This window comes from Rhinolophus sinicus, chromosome 7 (genome assembly GCF_057876585.1).
Source record: "Rhinolophus sinicus isolate RSI-liver-muscle chromosome 7, RSI-T2T, whole genome shotgun sequence".
NCBI classification, from domain to species: Eukaryota; Metazoa; Chordata; class Mammalia; order Chiroptera; family Rhinolophidae; genus Rhinolophus; species Rhinolophus sinicus.
Genome location: NC_142507.1, coordinates 41,626,375 through 41,645,853, shown reverse-complemented (window position 1 = coordinate 41,645,853; position 19,479 = coordinate 41,626,375). Strand labels below are relative to the sequence as shown.

The 19,479-nt window shown below is 40.5% G+C and overlaps 1 protein-coding gene across 2 annotated transcripts in view; it reads left to right on the top strand.

Moving 5' to 3' along the window:
- Positions 1 to 19,479, top strand: part of VAV3 (vav guanine nucleotide exchange factor 3) — a 329,628-nt gene that overhangs the window by 138,029 nt on the left and 172,120 nt on the right. For both annotated transcript variants that reach the window (XM_019746514.3, XM_019746513.3), the window contains exons 3-6: positions 8,756 to 8,814; positions 10,950 to 11,015; positions 16,427 to 16,535; positions 18,248 to 18,340. In XM_019746514.3, the coding sequence (XP_019602073.2) occupies positions 8,756 to 8,814; positions 10,950 to 11,015; positions 16,427 to 16,535; positions 18,248 to 18,340 (327 nt within the window). The remainder of the gene's footprint in view (positions 1 to 8,755; positions 8,815 to 10,949; positions 11,016 to 16,426; positions 16,536 to 18,247; positions 18,341 to 19,479) is intronic.

The following is a 19,479-nucleotide window of genomic DNA, read 5'->3' as shown; positions in this document are numbered from 1 at the left end:
TTGCAAGCTGTGTGAAATGACCAAGGTTACCAAGCCCCCAGATGAAAGAGATGTCGAAGGCCTGTCATTTTATTCTCCTAGTCCTATAGGCAAAGGTGTAATCTCTGTTAGGTGAGTTGAAATATGAGAATAACTTGCAGACACCTCATCATTCTCTGTGAGTCGTCCTGGGGCTGGGACTAAAGATGGGCTGTCTCCAGGCTGGCAAAAAAGGGATGTGTTCTTCTCCACGGTGGGCTCCCGTCATTGTTGCATTGCCTTTCGGTTCTTGTAGTCTGTGATTTCATCCTTTAAAGTGGGAATAGCCATATGAGCAGCATGCAGCAATCAGAGAGCTCTTGGCCAGTCACGTGTGTGACTTTGAAGGCAAGCTGGGTTTGGGAAATGTGTTGACTTTGAACCAGCTGTGTGCTTTGTGGGCGGCTTTGAACATTCGTTATATTTTCCAAGTCCCTTAAGTCTCATAGAACTCTCCCAGTCTATTTCAGATCACATAAACCACCCTCTCTAGCCCAGTACTAACACCTCGGGCATGTCTGTTTCAAGTGAGTTGTGTGTGAAAGCCACGTTGGGTTCCCCATGAGATCGTAATGACACTGCCACAACCTCAGCCGTTGTGCTAGAGTCATTACTGTCATGGTCCAGTGAGTAATCGTGAGTAATCTGTCTATCTTCAGGGTCCACAGTAAAATTCCAATTTTTGGTATTGAACGTATTAAAATTGCCATGTAATCTTTGTAGATTATGTCTCTGTTCTCTGTGTAAAGGCAAGGATTGATTTGCAAATATGATTACATTTTCAAAATGAAAGATTTCTTTTACAGTTGTGCACACACCATTGAATTCTTTATTATATGCCTACTAAGTTCAACATACTCAAACAGAGCAGTGTAAATTTGGGAGATGCAGGGAGTGGTTGTGTTCATTCTGACGTCTAACTAAAGAATTATGTTGCTAGACAGCTAACTCTGCACTGATGAATTCTGGGTTTCGCTTGCTTCGGTATTCGGACCCAGGGGATGGTTAAAACAGTGTGTAAGGGGAGTTACTTACAAACCCTTTTACTTGGTGTGAGAAAATTAGCATTGCTGGTACCCGTTTTCTTGCTTCTGCCTGCTCTTTAGTTACTGTGAAAGTGTTATTTTGAAACCATCTCTGAATTATAGCAATGTGAATTTTATGCTCTGTTAGACTGTATATGTATGGTTTGGAATCTGTCTGCAGCACAGCAGGCAAAGTGGTTGGTGAGGGCTACACAGGGGAAATTGGGGAGAGTAAGCCAAGTAAGTGTAGAAGGGGATGGGGGAGCAGATCAGATGAATGGAAGACTCTTGCATGCACTGCTAGATAATTTGATCTCTGCACGAGGGGTAACATTTAGGGATTTAAAAGTGGGAGTGGTGGCAGTGATGGTGTGGTCAGAATGACAGTTTTGAAATGTCATGCAGCCTCTATGGTAGCCACGTAAAGGATAGCTGTGAAGGCAGTGAAATTGAAGGTGTGGAGACAGATTGGAAATCTGTTCCAATAACTGAGGCAAGAAATAGAGGGTCTGAACAAAGGCAGAGACACAGGAAGAGAGGCATTGGATATGAGAGAGATTTAAAAGGATGAATTGATAGGATGTCCACCTGGGGAGTGAAGGAAAAGTACCAGCCTACACAGGTTCCCCAGTGTCTCGTGAGGTGCAGACGAGTGAGAGTGAGGGTGGAGGGGGGAATTAGGAGAAGCAGGTTTGAAGGAAAGATGCAGGTTGAGGTTTTCGGAGGCAGAGTGCAGGAGCCAGGAGCCCAGAGATGGCAAGACCCGAATGGTGTGGAAATACTTCATGAAATAAGTGCATGCCTGTTTGGTTTAGAAAAAACTTGCATAATGACCTTGTTTCTCAGAACTTGAAAAATGTCCACTGTAAAGCAAATAAGAAAAATATTATTCAGGAAATAGCAACTACAAAAAGCTTCTCAGAAAAGTGCAGGTGAATCTGCTTAGAGAAAGAAAGTGTTCTCATTGGAATATGCAGTATATTGTAAAGATGCAGGGGGTGGGGCCGGAGGGTGGTAATTCTTGCCCATTAGTCCTCTGCAGACAAATAAAGACTCTGGGAAATTCCCGCTTGCCCTTCAAGATCAGCCCAAGGTCACATCTTCTAAAAAGCCTTTTGGGCTTCTCTTGCTCTAGCTTTCAGGCTGAAGGGGACAGTGGCCTTGCTCTCTCCTCCAGGCTGCAGATGTACTGTGACGCACTAGGTGTGTTTTTACCGACCACCCGATGGTCTTTACCAATAGATGGCAGGTTTTCTGAGAGTAGGAAGTATATAATCTCCATTTTGTTACCCCTGTCCCGTCCCCCCCCCCAGGCGGGGTGTGTCAGGTGTATCTAGCCCATCGTGAGTGCTCAGTAGACGTTCACTGAGGAAATGCAGGAGATTTAGAGACAGGGTGGTAGAATAGACAGAAGAGAAGGGACCTAGGTCCTGGGACCAGGTCTGCTATTATCAGGTCTTTGACCTTGGGCAAGTGAGTTAATCTTTCTGGGCCTTGGTTTTCTTATAGGCAGAGGGGGACATTGGGTGAGAATCTGGGAAATCCATGAATGGCCTTTAAGAGGTGCCTCGATTTCTTGAGATGAGATGCAGATTTGTGTATATTTATGTATGGGTGTATTTGTATACAAATAATACATATATTTTTTTTCCGGAGGAAAGGACCAAGAGCTTTCATCATACAGGATCTGTGTGGCTTTAAATAATTAAGAACTGCTGAATACTCTGTGGTGGGGGCGCTACCATTTGTGTGTAGGGTGGAGTTAGAAGGGGTGGCGACATGGTGGGGGGGGGCGGGGGGGTGAGGGTTCAGCTAAGAGACGTCTTCAAATTGTGATTACAGGACAAACTCTAATTACATAGGTTTTCAAATTTATTTGGGACAGCGAGGTGTGGAGGTGATTAAATTGTGCGGAGATGTTCTCTGAGCCCATCCCTTTATACTGGCACTTCTTAGAGCTCTTTTAAATCTATCCGAGCTATAAGTGATTCTGGTCCTCATTTTGCGTTATTTAGGTTTTTTACTAATATTCACTTTAGCAAGGTCAAATGCAATTATTTTGGGGCTCTTAGAGATACTTTTGTACGACCGGGATTTATTTTTTCATTTGAATATTGGGATTAAACATAATTACATGGAAGCAGAAAATGAATAAATAAAAAAGGTTTACCATCCACAGTCTTTATATATTTTTTTAACATAGTGCTGTAATTATATAAGCTTAGCAACTGTTTGCAGCTAGGAGCAAACACTGGCTGTTGTGTACTCAAACAGAGGTATACCCTATGTTATTGTATGTATGCACAGCCGTTGGAAAGCTTTCTTTGGTTTCCGGTGATAACTTAAGGTAGACATCACATTTTATTTTCGGAAATGCTTTGCAAAAACCAAAGCTTACTACGATGATGATGATGATGATGATGATGGTGATGATGGTGACAGTGATGGCATTAGGAAAGAGCAGAAGAATGAGACATTCTTCTATCGGCATTTAATATCTAGCTATCTCGCCTCATTTCGTCTTTATAATAAATTTGTGTGATAGGCGATGATTTTGTCTTAATTTTATTGGTAGGGGAACTAAGGCGCAGAGCACCTACTGAACTCCCATGGTCACCCTGCTAGTGAGGTGGAGCTGGGATCTGAACCCAGAAAATCTGAGTCTTCAGCTTCCCTCCTAACCAGTCTAGTGTATAATTTTGCTAAAGGGAGTTTATTGTTCTCAGGAGAGCTTTATTTTGAAGTCTCAGAAAAATTAGTGTAGGATAATTTTTGCATTTATGATCATTACCAGGGCCTGCACAAACAATAATTTGGATCCTTTTAACCTCTGTTGATACTCTTTGAACAATGCAAATTTGTTTCCCATGGTTCATAATCTTTTTGACATGGAAATAATGTTTTATTCATCATCTCTGGCTCGCCTGCTTTGCTTTGCCCACAGAGGAGGCGAGAAGGATGTTTTTCAGCCATCCCCCAGTATTCAAAGCAGCAACCAGATGTTTTAGGAGCTATCTGCAGTGTGTTGCTAGAAATGACACAAAGCTACAGTGTATCATAATGGGGTAATTTACTGTGTGCTATTAGAATTGCAAAGAAAATTAAGATAAGGACTTCTGTTGATTTCCTAGGAGAGTTAAGGTGAAATGTATTGTCCGTCTGAAACTCACCATCTGGTCCAGTTTAGAATTAGGCCCCATCCTTAGAATCTGGAGTCCGGGTGCATGGGGTAGTACGGGGTCTCTGGGCCGTACCTGACCTAGTCCGCGGACCTATCCTTCTGTCTGAATTACTCGGCCCAGAACCCCCCAGACCCACACTCCCACTGATATTTTCTGGGGCCTGGGCTTTTCCTGCACAGCCGCACAGGACACCTGCTCGGAGCCTGTAGGGACCGGGGTGCAGCATTCCTGGCTGAGCGCCAGCTGCTCGACGGTCCCATCATTGGTGCTGTGGTGCTTCAGTGCTGGGGACTGTCTGGAAGTGCTAAGCTTGTCTTGCCCTTGGGGCTCAAGCCTGCAGCCACCTGGTTGCCCTCACAGAGCCCAGCTCCCCGGAAGGCTCACTTTCCCAGGAATTCCTGCTGAATCCAGCTCCCTGTTCAAGAGTCTCCATAATAGCCATTCCACTGGGTCAGGTAAAGCATCAGACTAGAGAACTCAAGGCGATTAATCCACAACGAATTAGCCCTTTTGCTGTGTGCTGACCCCCATGGTTCCCTCCTGTTACTTTCTCTGGCCACGGCTCCCTTCACCACGACCCTAGGAGTGGTTATAACACACTGCCTCTGCAGGGGGTGACTTGTTTTAATTACAAATTATATCAACAGCAGGAATGTGCTAGAGAAGCTGAGGGTGAGAATTTGCCAGAAGGTCTTGTGAAGGAATAGGTAAAATGGGTAGCATTATTGGCGTACACTGTTGCCGTTCTATTTTTGAAAACTCATTTCACAGTTTTTAAACTAATAGGGATAAATAAGATTATTCTTTGTAAAAATAAAACAAAGAACTCAAACTAAATAAAAATCATCATTATGGTGAAAAGATTTGGTGGAGGGGGCTTGCCACTATGTATGTTATCTTTAGATTTGAGAAGATGGGTGACACTTTCTCATAGTTAATATTTAATTTTTATAATGGGCCCCTCCTTCAATTATTCATTCATTCCCCACTCGTGCCAGGCTAAGCTCTTTACATATCTTTACACGTATTATTCCTAATCCTCACAGCAGTTTTGCGGGGTGAGTTATTAGTCATCCGTTTGTTTGAGCAACAACTATTTTTATGTCAAGTGGTTGTTATGAGCCTGGCTGTGAGCTGGGTGATGGGAGTAGAACCGTGAAAAAGCAATTTGATTTCCCTGCTCTTAAGGTATTTTCCATTGTGGGATGGGAAAGCTAGACAAAGAAGCAGGTCATTATAATGCCTTCTTATGTTCTTACACACTTCAGGGGTGTACAGATTCATGTACAATTTTTGAAGAGCAATGGCAGTAACTTTTGAAGTAGTCGTGCCCTCTAAGAGTCTTTCCCATAGAAATGCTGCTGCTGTCCTAGTTCAGACTTCGTATTTCTCACCTGGGCAATTGAGAACACCCTCTGGCCAGTCTCCTGGTCCCTTGTCTGTACCCCCACATTCTCCTACCCCAGTCTGTCCTTCACTTTGCTGAATGATCTTCTAAAAATGCAGTTTTCACCCTGCTATCTTTCTTCTTAAACTTTCTCAATGATCCTTTATAGATTCTGGGATCTAATAATTCACCTTCCTAAAGCAGGCATACAGAAGACCCTCCCACCTCTCCCACCGTCCTCCCACAGTAACTCTTATTTATATTATCCAGAATTATTTCCATTTTGTTAGAAACGCCGCTATTCTTATCAAAGAAGGGATAAATGTAGGTAAAGAAAGGAAATCCATGATGTGGGTTAGTAGTTGGTTGTTGGCCTATTAACTTGCAAATATTCTGACTAGATACCTACCCCCGCCTTCTGAAAGTTAATGTTATAATTTAATATAATTTAGGGGTAATGATTTAGAAATTAATACATTTCAGGAAGAAATAGTTTCTTGCTGTCTTTGGGATATATATATATATATATATATGTATCTTTTTTTTTTTTTGTAAATATTCCTGAATGGATGTTTCTAATGGCAGGCCCATCTCCACATAGAAGACTTGAGGACCTGGCATTAATTTGTGTACTTGTCTGTTCCAACTCTGGATACATTCCACCTTTACAGAATACACACTGTTCTAAAAACACAACAATAACTAAACAGTCTTTATTTGCTTTGGCTAAACATAGAGCTAATGGATGGACTCCATGTACAATAAGTAGACATCAAACTGAGTGATTGCCCTCAGAGAGATTCACTCTAAGACGTGCTTCCATTCTTCTCATCCACTGAATTTATATCTTTATTATTCTTCTATTACTGAATAGTAATAAATAATCCTTTTAAGTAAATAACGAGTTGGTTTCAGCTTGTTGATTTTCAGAAATGTTTGTATTAATAGTTTATACTCATTCCATGCATGAGGAAAGTAATATAATACTATCTTCTAGCTCCCTCTGGTGGACAATATATGAAAAAATCAAACTGTGGTCCTTGCAGGGTTGGGCGGGGGCAGGTATAGTTCTGGTTATTGGTTGCAAAAGGAACAGAAAATGCATTCTTGTAGATGCGTGATAGTTATTATAGAAAATCTCTCCAAGTAAGAAAATACATTTCTATTAAATAATAGCCATAGCGAAATACATAGCAATGCTACTGCTATTTTTCTTGTTACTGAGCAGTGACTCTGCTGGGATCACAGTGTAAACTAGAATCAGAGGTATATTTCACCCCCTGCTTTAAATCAGCATAAGGCTCCTGTTAAAATCCAACAATATGGTGAATTCATGAGTCTAAATGTTACTCCACAGATTATTCTAGAACCTTTCAAAAACTGGACTTTTCACTCAATAATGAATAATTTTGGAATTTTAGCAAGTGATAATTTTTATCTTGAATCAGTTTATTTTAATATATTTATTATTTGTTCATTGGTGATCTTCTGGATTTATAGATTCCTGATGATGCTTTATCTTTGTTATGGGAAATTAATCCACATTGATTTATCCAAGTGGTTGTGTGTTGCTTTCCTATCCAATGTTCAACAAGGTTATACCAGGAAGAAATTGCATAAAGGCTTTCAATTCAAGTTTATTTGTATGCAATAAGAAATTTCTTTTATGTAATAATAAATGTTTACATTTATTGAGTTCAGCATTTGATGGGCATCGCCTCCTTTAGTTTTTGCAGTAACTCCATGAGGCAGGTAATGAGTTGTTATTACCCACATTTTCTAGAGGCTGATAAAGGTGAGCTTAGCTGGAAACTGGACTCATCCAGGATTTCTTACTCTAGAGCTTTGAGTTTCTAACCACACAATGTACAACCCCCTGAAGTAGGTAAGAGATAAGTATATGTGTGGCTAATTCCCTTATGAGACGTCTGTGCAGTACTGGGGACCTTACTTTTATTTCTGTCTTTGAACTGCGGAAATACAAGATTACTTTAACTGAGAGAGAGAGAGAGAGAGAGAGAGAGAGAGAGAGAGAATTTTGCCTTCTTTTTTCCCTTCATTCTGAATAGGCCTTATAGTAGAACCTCTTTATGTTTTTAAATTTGAGAGAAAAAATTATATCTACAAGTGTTATTACAGAAATGGGCTTTATGGGAAAATGCATTTTAGCTCCTGATTTCCTCAGTGAGTCTTTGAAAGATGATCTTAGGTATAAAACTGGGAAGGGAGGGTGAAATTGCTAGGGCTGGGTGCATTTAGGGTTAGGTACTGAAGATCTTCATAAGATATCTTTGAAAGAGATACAGATAATCCATGGTCACTTAGGAAACTTATTTTTTTTCCTAAAAACAGAATTAGAATAAGTAAATTTTCTTTCCATTTATTAATGCAATTATAAATTATACCTGCCATTTAAGTATTTTGTGTGTATTGCCTTCTTAATCCTTATAATAATCTAATGATTAGTAACAATTGAATGGTTATAGGCAGTATCCAGATGAAAAAACTGAAGCCCAGAGAAGTTAAGTAGTTTGCCCAAGGTTATATTGCTAATAAATGGTAAAGCCAGGGTTTGAACTCATGTGGTCCAGTTTAAGGGCCCACATTCTGAATGACTTTGGTGTACAGCAGTGCTGTCCAACAGAACTTTCTGTGATGATGGCAATGTTTGATGTCTGTGGAGGCTAATACAGTACCTGCTAGCCACCTCTGGCTATTGCGCACTGGAAATGAGGCCGGTTCAACTAAGGGACTTAATTTTTTGTTTTTGAAATTTTAATTATCTTAAATTTAAACAGCCTCATGTAGCGAGTGCCTACTGTTTTGGACAGTGCAGCTTTACTGGAGTTTTCAGATTCTGTAATGGTAGAGATGCAAGACCTTCAGTCTAACTCCTTGTTTTCCTGGAAACTGCAAACCAGATGAGTAATCTTTGAGTCAGAAAGTTGAAGAAAGGGACAAAATTATAACCCAGGTGTTTATACTTTCCAGTCACAGCTCTTCCCATTCTTTACCTCTTTGGCATCTGCAAATTTACATTTATGTTGCCATTGTTAATATTAGATGATAAAACTGCTATTTTGGGGAAAAAATCTTATCTTTGATGAAATACATGTCCAATTAACACTTCCCTCTTTTCTCAGGTTATAGAAACATTATCACGGCTTTCTCGCACGCCTATAGCGTTGGCCACAGGAATCAGGTAAGCCTGTTTCTCTGTGGTTCCTGTCCGATGTAATGATTACTTATAGAATGGTATATAAGTGCCTAGTACGTATTTGAAACTTACTGAGCAAGTAAAGATTTAATTCATAGAGTTGAATAAGACACGTGGGCTAAACATTGTTCTCAATGTACTGGTGACCGTCACTGGATATGGTTCTTTCTTTTTGTTTGTTTTTTAACTTCCTCCAACATTTCTATACATGTGATTCATGAAGACAGACACAAATGCTTAAGTAAATACATTTTTAAAAAGACATTGTGGTAGATTCATTTCCTTTAGACCATAACAATAACTTACAACTTTTAGGTGTTTAAGAAATAACCCGACAAATATAAAATATGTGTATAAGGATGTGTATTGAGGGTTTGGTACTAAATGAAAAACTTGGAAGTGAATTGGTTAAATTAAGTATGCTATCTCCAGGCAATGGAGGATTATGCAGTTAGTAAGCATGGAAATGTAGATGTGTGTATCATGTTGGACTTTGTTTGTTGAAAAAACTACATACTTGAGTTAGATCAGATAGAAAGTTTTATATTAGTAACATTAGAAAGAAAGAAAAGTAGTTTCAGTGGCAACATAGCCAGCCTGTATGGAAATGGAACAGATTTCGTTTTTCACCTCTTTTTCTGAGGGCTCCATACTTCAACTCCTGCCAATTTGAGGCTCTGCCCTGTGTATCTTCCTGTGTTGCTTCCATTCTTCTGTGTTCAGTTCACATTCAGATTCTAAGGGAGAGGATCCAAGCACATCTTACAGCAGATCTGTAGTGCTGGGCAGCCCAGTCCCTGGGTACAAAGCACAGTGACCTCAAGGAGGACATCCCTGCAGATCCTTCCTTGGAAATGGACCATGACTTTGGCCTCTTTCCTCGGAAGTAGAATGTAGGCTGGATAAATGTTCAACACCTTGTAACTTGATCTTCAGTACATGATTATTTTTTCATATCAGTATTTATCTTATGTTGTTATATCTAAGCAGCAGATTTTGAAATAGCATGATTTTGTATTTGAGTATTTATATGTTTTTGATTCAAAAAAGATACACATCAGAAGAATTTTTTCCTTTTTAATTATTCTTATCTATATATTCAAAATTTTCTGCAGTGGATTTGTATTGTTATAAGAGCATAATAAAGTATGCCTAAATTTCTTTTTAAAAAGATTTTGAACTTTGGCATTTTTCACACATTTCAATTTATTTGAAAAATGTAAGTTCCTCAAATGTGTTAAGTATTAAGTAAATCAAGGTGAAAATATGCTTTTCAATATATTAAATAAAATTACTTAGTACTCATTTGTTATTTTGATGGATCCTCTTATTTCTATGAAACATATGACATGCTGGCTGCATGTAAAGAAAAACTTTTTGCACTATAGTATGATTTCTGTGATTTTGTTAGACATAAATTTAGAGCATTATGCTGGTGTTATAAAAAATTTTCATAGTAGCATGAAGCAAACAGAGAAGGCAGTGGGATAAATTAAAGTGATTTTCTTTGAATAGGGGGCAGAGAAACACTTTACTCTCCCTGAGATGAGGTTGACTCATTTGTCCAATAAATGAAGATAATAAAATATTTAAAAGTCTTTGAAACATCTAAAAGTCTGAGTAGAAAAGTGTATCAGTCAATAATCCTATATGAAGGGCATGGTATTTTTGTCTTTTAATAATTTTCATCGATACTCGTGGAACTGAGCCATGCAAGGATGATTGTTACCCAATTATTTGTCAGCTCAGGATCTGTAAATGTAAAGAGCTGGTGCTGAAGGGAAGGGCACGTGTGGCTGCCTGTCACTGGGGCCATGAGGTAGGCCTGCAGGTATGTTGCTCATGGGAGATCAGCTAAGCACATCAGCATGTCCACTCCTGGTCACACACTGCTGTGACCAGTAGAATTGCTGCAGATGATTTGGGGGAGCAGGTGTCACAGCCTCCCTGTGGGACCCCAGACATAGCCATCCTTTGGAAGAAGCCCCAGACGCTGTATTGGACTGATGGTGTCTGATCTGACCGCGTTGGTAGCAGACAAGCTTACATAGTTAATGATAGGTAAGTGCCTAGCCTACATGTTTGTTATTCACCCCCCCTTCTTTTTCCCTCCCTCCTAGGCCCTTCCCAACAGAAGAAAGCGTTAACGATGAAGACATCTACAAAAGCCTTCCTGACTTAATAGAGTATGTTGACCATTTCCGGCAAAATTTTTGCATCCTTTGTGGATTTTAACTATGCATGTTAAAATAGTTCTCTGAAGGAGAAAAGTGGCTTAATGATTAAGACATGTAGGAATTAACCTCAAACTCATAACGGAAAACTTCACAAGACAATGTACTTCAACTGGCTTTTGGTTCCTCTTGTGTGTCCCACATTGTGCAAGTTCTTACGAAGAGTAAATACACATACTGACAGGAAGTAAAATATGGAGGTTCCTCAAAGGCAGGGCAGGGGTACTTGATAAAACTGGCAGGAGACAATTAAGGAACAGTTAAAAAGAGAAACAGACTGTACTACTGGAGTTGTAGCACAGATAGTATATGCTTTGTAAGTTCAAGGAATGGCGAGATTGGTATGGGCTGGGGTTGTTCAGGGACGTTTCATTAGAGGGTGTTTATTCTGAACAGAGACTCCTTTTGGGCTCTATTGTTTATTGAGAGAGGCAAAAGGTCCTTGCAGCTGATTATTTTCTGACAGAGTGACTTCTGCAGATTACAAATAAATATAAAACATGATTCTCACTCCTCAAGGAACTGATGACAAAGATCGGGCATGTTTGCAAAGAATTGTAATAAAAAATAGATTATTCTCCAAGAGAGTTCAAATCCTGCGGAAATTTCACCCATTTACCCCTCGTATTAATGATATAGCAATACACTGACTGAGCTTTCTTGCTTTTGGACCTTTGCACTTGCTCTTCCTTCCTCCCATATGGCTGACCCCTTACCATTCAACTTTTTGCTCAGATGTCCCTCTACGGAAGGTCTTCCCGACTACCCTACCTAAAATCGCCACCACCCTTTACCTTGCTGTGTGTTTTCATGCCACTCACCATTGCCTGAGACAATCAGTGCTTCATTCATTGCCCGTCTGCTCATTAGAAGATCAACTTTGTGAGGTTAGGGACTTTACTTTGTTCTTGGCTATCTTCCTAGAACTTCAGTGTCTGGCATATGGTAGGTTCTCCATCAATATTTATTTTCTGAATGAATAAGCCAAAGCTGCATTAAGCACCTACTGTTTGCCAGGCATTGTGTTTCAGGCCGGAGCTATCTAGTCAGTTCATAAGAGCCTCGTGAGTGCCCGTTTCTTGCCAACCATGTTACTCGCACGATCTCACGGAATACCCCATGATGAGGCTGTTACTGTTAGCATCACTGTGTACAAAGGAGAAAAACAAAGCTTGAAAAGGAATTTGCTGAAGGTCACACCACTAGTAAAGAGTAGTCTTTGGACTTGAACCCAGACAGCTCTTATTCCAGAATGGAGGCTCAGAGTCACTGAGCATTTACTCCCAGAAGCACCCTGACTTGCCCTTCTAAGGACCTTCCACGGAAAAGCTGAGGGGAGCCACAGGGATGCCGGGCAGCTCTTCCCAGAGTAGGTGGCATCTGGATGGGCCTTGAACGCTTGTATTTTAACTGTGTATTAAGAATAGCTTCTTACCTCTTCTTAAAATCTCCAAGAACTCACTAATCTTAAGCAAGATAGTTGCCGATTATCTCATTGGATTGGCTACAATCTTCCTAAAGTGACTATGAGATTACTGGTCATGCAGTCAAATTCTTCGAAGTACTAGGACGAATGTATTAATTAGTTCTAGTGCTATTTTGAAATTCCTTCTTAACCCCCACCAATTGTCACTTATTCCTACTGATTTGTTTTAAATTTATTGGGGTAACAATTGTTAGTAAAATTACATAGATTTCAGGTGTACAATTCTGTATTACATCATCTATAAATCCCATCGTGTGTTCACCACCCAGAGTCAGTTCTCCTTCCATCACCATATATTTGATCCCCCTTACCCTCATCTCCCACCCCCTACTGATTTTTATAGTTTTCCCTCATCTTGTTCTCTTGATGTCAGGAGAAAGCTAGGACGCATTCCTAGCTGGATGTGGAGGAAACATGGGCTCCTGCAGCCACTGCTTTCAGATACCAGCTCGTGCTTGTGAGCTGCCATCCGCTTCAACTCCCCATCCGGTGGTCGAAAGTCCAAATGTGGTGCTGTTAGTCCCGCAAATGCTTCCTGCTGAGTTTGCTATGGCAGCTTTATTTTTAGTCTTTGCTTTGTTACAATCTCCATGGACTCATATACTTAACTCTAAGTTTTGGGACTGAATCAGTCACCCAAAGGGAAGCCCCTGGACCAAACACGGGTCTGCTCCCCGCTGCAGAGCGAATCACTCCCTCCTCACTTGGTGAGAAGCAGAGGCAGGTGGAATGGAGAGCGTGTGCAGTGGCTCGTCATTGAATGGCTGCACTGTGCAGTGTCCTCGCTTTCTCCTTTCATGGTCCGCGTCAGACATGCCCATATAAGGTGGCCGGACACAGGAAGATGAATGCACAGCGTTGATTTATTGACCGCTTGAAGAAGCACAGCTTCCCCCTCCCTCCCTCACTTCATTTTCTGCAAATAAGAAATTATTGACCAAACTGTTAGCAAGGAAAACAGCTTTAGTATGGGGTTGAATAACAAAACCCAGGCTGCTCTAGCCGAATCTCAGTGTGTGTGTGTGTGTGTGTGTGTGTGTGTGTGTGTGTGTGTGTGTGCAGGTAACTATGCAGGTGTGTGTCACGCCTACAATTCTTAGAGAAAAATCGGTATGAATCTATACATAATGTTTCTCTACCCTCATGGGAAGTAGTTAAAAGACTTCAGCACGATGAGGGTTTTTTAAGGGTGAGGATGTTAGAAGCTGGGATTAGGGATACCGGAGAAATAGATTCCACAGCCTGTCTTCCTTCTGAGCAGGCTCTCCTTTGATGTAGAACCTGTTCCTACATCATTCTTTAGCTCAGTTAGCTCCCTCGTGAACTCATCAGACCTCCATATGTTTTAATGAGTTATAGAAAGTGCTCAGACCAATTTAACTGCCCCACTGGTCTCTGGCTAGATTGCCTGCCTAAGCCCCTCAGGATGGAAATTCTGGAACTATCAATCGGACTCACCATCTCCCTGGTTGTCCAACGCAGAAAGCTGAAAGGCATCTTTCACTCTTTTCCTCACTCTCCCTAATTCTGATAGGTCACCAAGTTTGGTTGACTCAATGACACAGTGTCTTCCGTTTCTCTCCTCATCTAGTTATGGCTGTCAGTATCTTCTACTCATAGTATTTCATTTCTTGGCTTACTGATCTCCCTGCCTGTCTTCCCGCCCCCTCCAGACTACTTCCATGTAAAACCCCCTGTTCATTCCTAGATGCCCAGGTAAGGTTGAGCTTATGGTGGACAAGTCCCTTCTCAGTTTGGTTTCAACTGTTCCCTCTGGGGCTCACCTCACTCACCCTGTCACATTGAATGGGACACCACCCTTACATTGCCACACTTCACACCTCTCTGCCTTTGCATATGTTGGGGTCCATTGTCTGGGGTGCTCCCCCACCCCTTCTCTTTCAGTTTGTCACCCCTGAGGGCAGAAACTGTGTGTGCCTGCCTGGTCTGCAGCTATTTCTTCTGGAACATAGTGTTTATTCAGCAAATACCTATTGAATAGAATGACAAATACATTCAAGATCCAGTTCGGATGTAATCTTCTGTGAAGCCTTCCCTACTTCCTTAGTGAAGGTTTTTCTTACCTTTTCTCTGCTCCTACACTGCACTCATCTCTTGCTGCACTTACAGAGTTATGTGTTCATAGGCCCTTCTGCACTGTGGGACAGTGTTTGGAGCTTCTTGATGTCTGCATTCTTAGCACTGCAGAGTCTGGCACTCAGTAGGTTCTTAGTAAGTGGCTATTGGGTGGGTGGGTGGATGGGTGGACACGTAACCCTGGAATATATTCTTATCAAAGCAGAATTCTCTGCAGCTTCTGTTACCACCTGATCGCTTTCCCTTAAATCACCTTCCTTTCTCCTGGGTGTTTGGCAGTTCATTTCTGTCAAATGCCTCCAAATACTCCTTCATGACAAACAGACAGCTATCTGATTACACCTACTTTGAAAAATGCTTCAAGTTGCAGAGTGACATTTTTTATTTTTATTTTTTAGTGTTTTTATTTTTATTTTTATTTTTTAAAATTTTTTTAAATTTTATTAAATTTATTGGGGTGACAATTGTTAGTAAAATTACATAGATTTCAGGCGTACAATTCTGTATTACATCATCTATAAATCCCATTGTGTGTTCATCACCCAGAGTCAGTTCTCCTTCCATCACCATATATTCGATCCCCCTTACACTCATCTCCCACCCCCCACCCCCCACCCCCCTTACCCTCTGGCAACCACCAAACCATTGTCTGTGTCTAATTTTTGTGCATATCAATTTATAATGTTCTATCTGCCCAGGCACCAGAGAGACACTAAGAGCTGGCAGTATTGAAGGAGTTGCATTTCTTTTTCAGGGAGATGTTAATGCTTCTTTCTAATATACCTAAATTTATTATTCTCAATTTTTTGGCATTATTAGTGAATAGAAGGTATTGATAGAAGTCTTCAACTGAATGGAAAAAATCAAGGCGTACTAACAGAACATGCGATGGGTGGAGCCAGCTGTTCCTACTTTGAATGGGTTTACAGTCTCATATGAAGGATTTGGGAAAGATGTATCAGTCAGTCACTGTGTAAGTGCTAATGGAAGCTTTAAAAACAGAAGTTATTTTCCACTGCCAGGAGACCAGAAGATTTAAATGGCTTTTAAAAGATGCCTTGTGGCTCTGGGACCATTTCTTTAAACTATTATACAAATAAAACTAGGTAAAAGCACAATCTGGCTGAAGGGGGACCTACGGGTGCCCTGTGAGTGGCCTTGACGGAACATGGTTTGAAAACTGCTGCATGAGATAGTGGCAAAAACGATCCTGCAGAAACTGATGCTGTTAAAAGACTTTATAATATATCGGATCCTCCCAAACGCCCGTCTTTTCCATATTATACCCTTTAATACAGATGATGAGACTGAGGCCCTGAGATATGAAGAGTGGGAGGCAGCGGGAGAGAACAGTGAAAACACTCAGAGTGTGAGAGGCTCAGTTTTAAATCCTGGCCCTGCCATTGACTAGTCATGTTACCTTGGGCAAGTTGGGTAACTTTTCTGTCCCCTCAAAGTCCTTATTTCTATAATGGATCAAATAATAATGTCTCCCTAAGAAAACAATCAATGCCGGGCTTGATAGAAGCGAAGGGATTACTTAGTGCTTGTGCATAGTAAATGCCCAGGGAATGTTAGTGTCTCTGCCGTCATTGTTGGATGCTGTTGTTTGTCATTGTTTCTATTAGGGGGACAGAACTGTAATGTAAGCCTCGTTCTCTTTCCACCGGGTCCATTTTATTTCCTCTCTGGGTTTTCTACTGAAGTCCACTAAGCTGTTTCTCACTACTTCATTTACTCCTAACAGACCAGGCACTTAACGTTGCACCCTTCCTTTCAGCGAAACCCACGTGGATGATGAAGACGATCTGTATGACTGTGTTTACGGGGAAGATGAAGGTGGAGAAGTCTACGAGGACTTAATGAAAGCCGAGGAAGCACATCAACCTGTAGGACTTTCCCTTGTTTTTAAAGTTACTCTGAGTGTTTATTGTATGAGGAACGGGATTATTTGAAAGACTCATTTACGTAACTTCTGCAGGAATGGTTTTTTGCTCACCTTTTCAACCTTTCCTTGTTAATATAGTTCTAACTCTATAACCATGACTTGTTATTACATCTGGAGACATAGAAACATGGCATTTTCCAGTTTAAAACAACCGTGGGGCATCTCTGGTCTAATCCTTTCATTTTACTAGTAAGGAAACCAAGTTTGAGAGAGAAATGACATGTCACCCAGCTGAATAAGGGCAGAAGAGCAATAGAATTTAATTTCAGGGAATCATGACATTGTATTGTTATGAAAGGAAATCTTCTCTCACAAAGCAGGTAAATCTTTAAATTTGATACAGCATAAAATACATGTTAAAGAATATTTCTACATATTTGTTAGGGGTTGATAGGAGGTATTTTTTTTCTTTTGTTTCATTATCTGTCTCCTAGCATTTTTACTATTTTATAAACATAGTTTCAGATATTGTCGCAGTCAATAATGAACCCACAAAGCTTTACCTGCCTTTAAAATACCTGAAACATTCAGAAAGATTGATGTACTTTGCAGCTATAATTTGAAACAAAAGAAGTCAGTAGCTTAGGCTTTATTAGTATTGCCTTTTTTCTTTTAATACAAAAGACTTTCTTCAACAGTTGGGTGGTGGTTTTGATGCTTTGATGAATTTGAGGAAAGGCTGGAGGGTTGTCCAGTGTCCCTGAAAAGGGAGAGTAGTTTCGGTGGGGTAGAAACAGGTTACTTGGCCTGTGTTGGGTAAAAGTAACGAATGTGTGCTTTAACCCACTGTGTGTGCTGATAGGACCCCTGTGACAGCCTTTTAAGAGGGTTTTTAGATGGCGGAGTATCATCTGTACTCCCCGTAATTATCACCTGCTTTGGGTACCAGTAAATTCTTCAGTGTCTCTCCCAAGGGCAGTCTTCACTCAGCTGACAGTACTGGGTTGTTCGTATGTGACAGGGTTAACAGTAATGACAATTTAAAGGCATCGGGCCCTCCTTGTGTGCGCTTCAAGGTATTAAGTGCTTTACACGGGTTATCGCATTTCTAGCTCCGTGGGTTTGCTACTGTTCTTCTCGCTGTAGATGAGAAAGCTGAGTCGTAGAGAAATGATGTAACTTGTTCACAATAACAAGCTAATAGCATAACAGCAAAACTGGTACTTGAACCCAGTTCCATGTGATCTCCAAACCTTTTGATCTTCATACTCTGCTACCTCCAGCCTTAGACAGTAAAATGGCTAAACACTAGGATGTTAACGCTTAAAAAAAATTTTCAGCTGTTTACTTACCTGAAAGTATTTTATTATCTTTGCAGTTATTTCTATAGTACTTGTAAAGTACACTGTACATTAAGAAACCTATATTACACCATTTGTGATGTTTCCAGATTTAAATAGCATTTATAATGAAAGAGACGTTTCAATCAAAAGAGAGTGTCTATACTCACAAGTTTATTTTTTATTATCTAAACCTTTTTCATTTACACTGTTCAAAGTTAAAGAAAGCGAAGATACTTCACAAACGCAGTCAAGTGTTTTATTAGAATGGGAAGCTTAAGAAAATCAGCAATAATTTTAATCGCTTTCTACTACCAAGCCATTAATACATACATTTGATTAAATAATTTTAACTTGATAATTCTAATTTCAGAAATGTCCAGAAAATGATATACGAAGTTGCTGCCTAGCAGAAATTAAGCAAACGGAAGAAAAATATACAGAAACATTAGAGTCAATAGAAAAAGTAAGTCATCAGGTATCAATCATTCTTGATCCCCTAATATTGCCTTATATAAATATATTAGGCTCCATGCTTCTACTGTGTGTGTGTGTGTCATCTGATTTCCGGTAGAACTTTGGATTTAAAGATTTCAACGTTCTGCAACTATTTATTGATTTCTCAGTATCTGAATAGCACCGTTCTAGGGACAGAATATAGCAGTGAACACAATAAAACTCTGGTCCTCATGACTCTTTCCCTGTCATGGGAGGGCTTATAATTTAAGCAAACAAGTATGCCAGATGCTAATAAATTCTCTGAAGAAAAATAAGACAGAGGAAGGGGATGGAGAGTGATGAGGGAGGGCTGGTATTATTTTGTATCAAGTGGTAATAGAAGGTTTTTATGATAAGATCATATTTAAACAGACAGCTGAGTGGTTTGAGGGAGCCAGCCATCCACACAAATATCTCAGAGATGGCAATTCTTGGGGGAAAGGCCCTCCGATGGAACTATGTTCAGCGGGCTTCAAAAACAGCAGTAGTCCAGGAGGCTGTAGAATGAGTGGAGGGGGGCAATGAGATCAGAGAGCTGGTGAGCCAACAGGTCATGAAGGGGCATCTGGGAGCTAGGACATTTTGAGTAGAAGCAGTTACGTGATCTAATGTAAGTGTTTAATAGCTCATTCTGACTCTTATCAGCCAAAGGTGGAAACTGGGAGAAAAGTTTGAAGGATACTGCAGTAATCAAGTTGATAGAAAATGGTGGCAGTGGTAGAGTTGGTAAAGAATGGCCAGATTCTGAATAAATTTTGGAAGTAGAGCTAAGTGGATTTGATGATAAATTAGGTAAAGGATGTATAGGCCAGAGAGCAATCAAAAATGCTAGGTTTTTAGCATGAGTGATTGTGTGAACGGTGAAGATGGTGAATGAGGTGGGGGAAGGACAGGTTTGGGAATGGGGACTGCAGGGACATACTAACTTTGCAATACCTGTTAGTTTCCAAGGAGATGTGTTGAGGAGGAAGTTAGATACATGAGTCTGGCAGTAAGGGGGAAGGTTGAATTGATGTGTAGATTGGACTGTTATTACAGCGAGGTTGTTTAAGGCCATGGGGCTACGTGACGTCACCTAAGGAATGAATGTTGATAGAGACGGTGTTT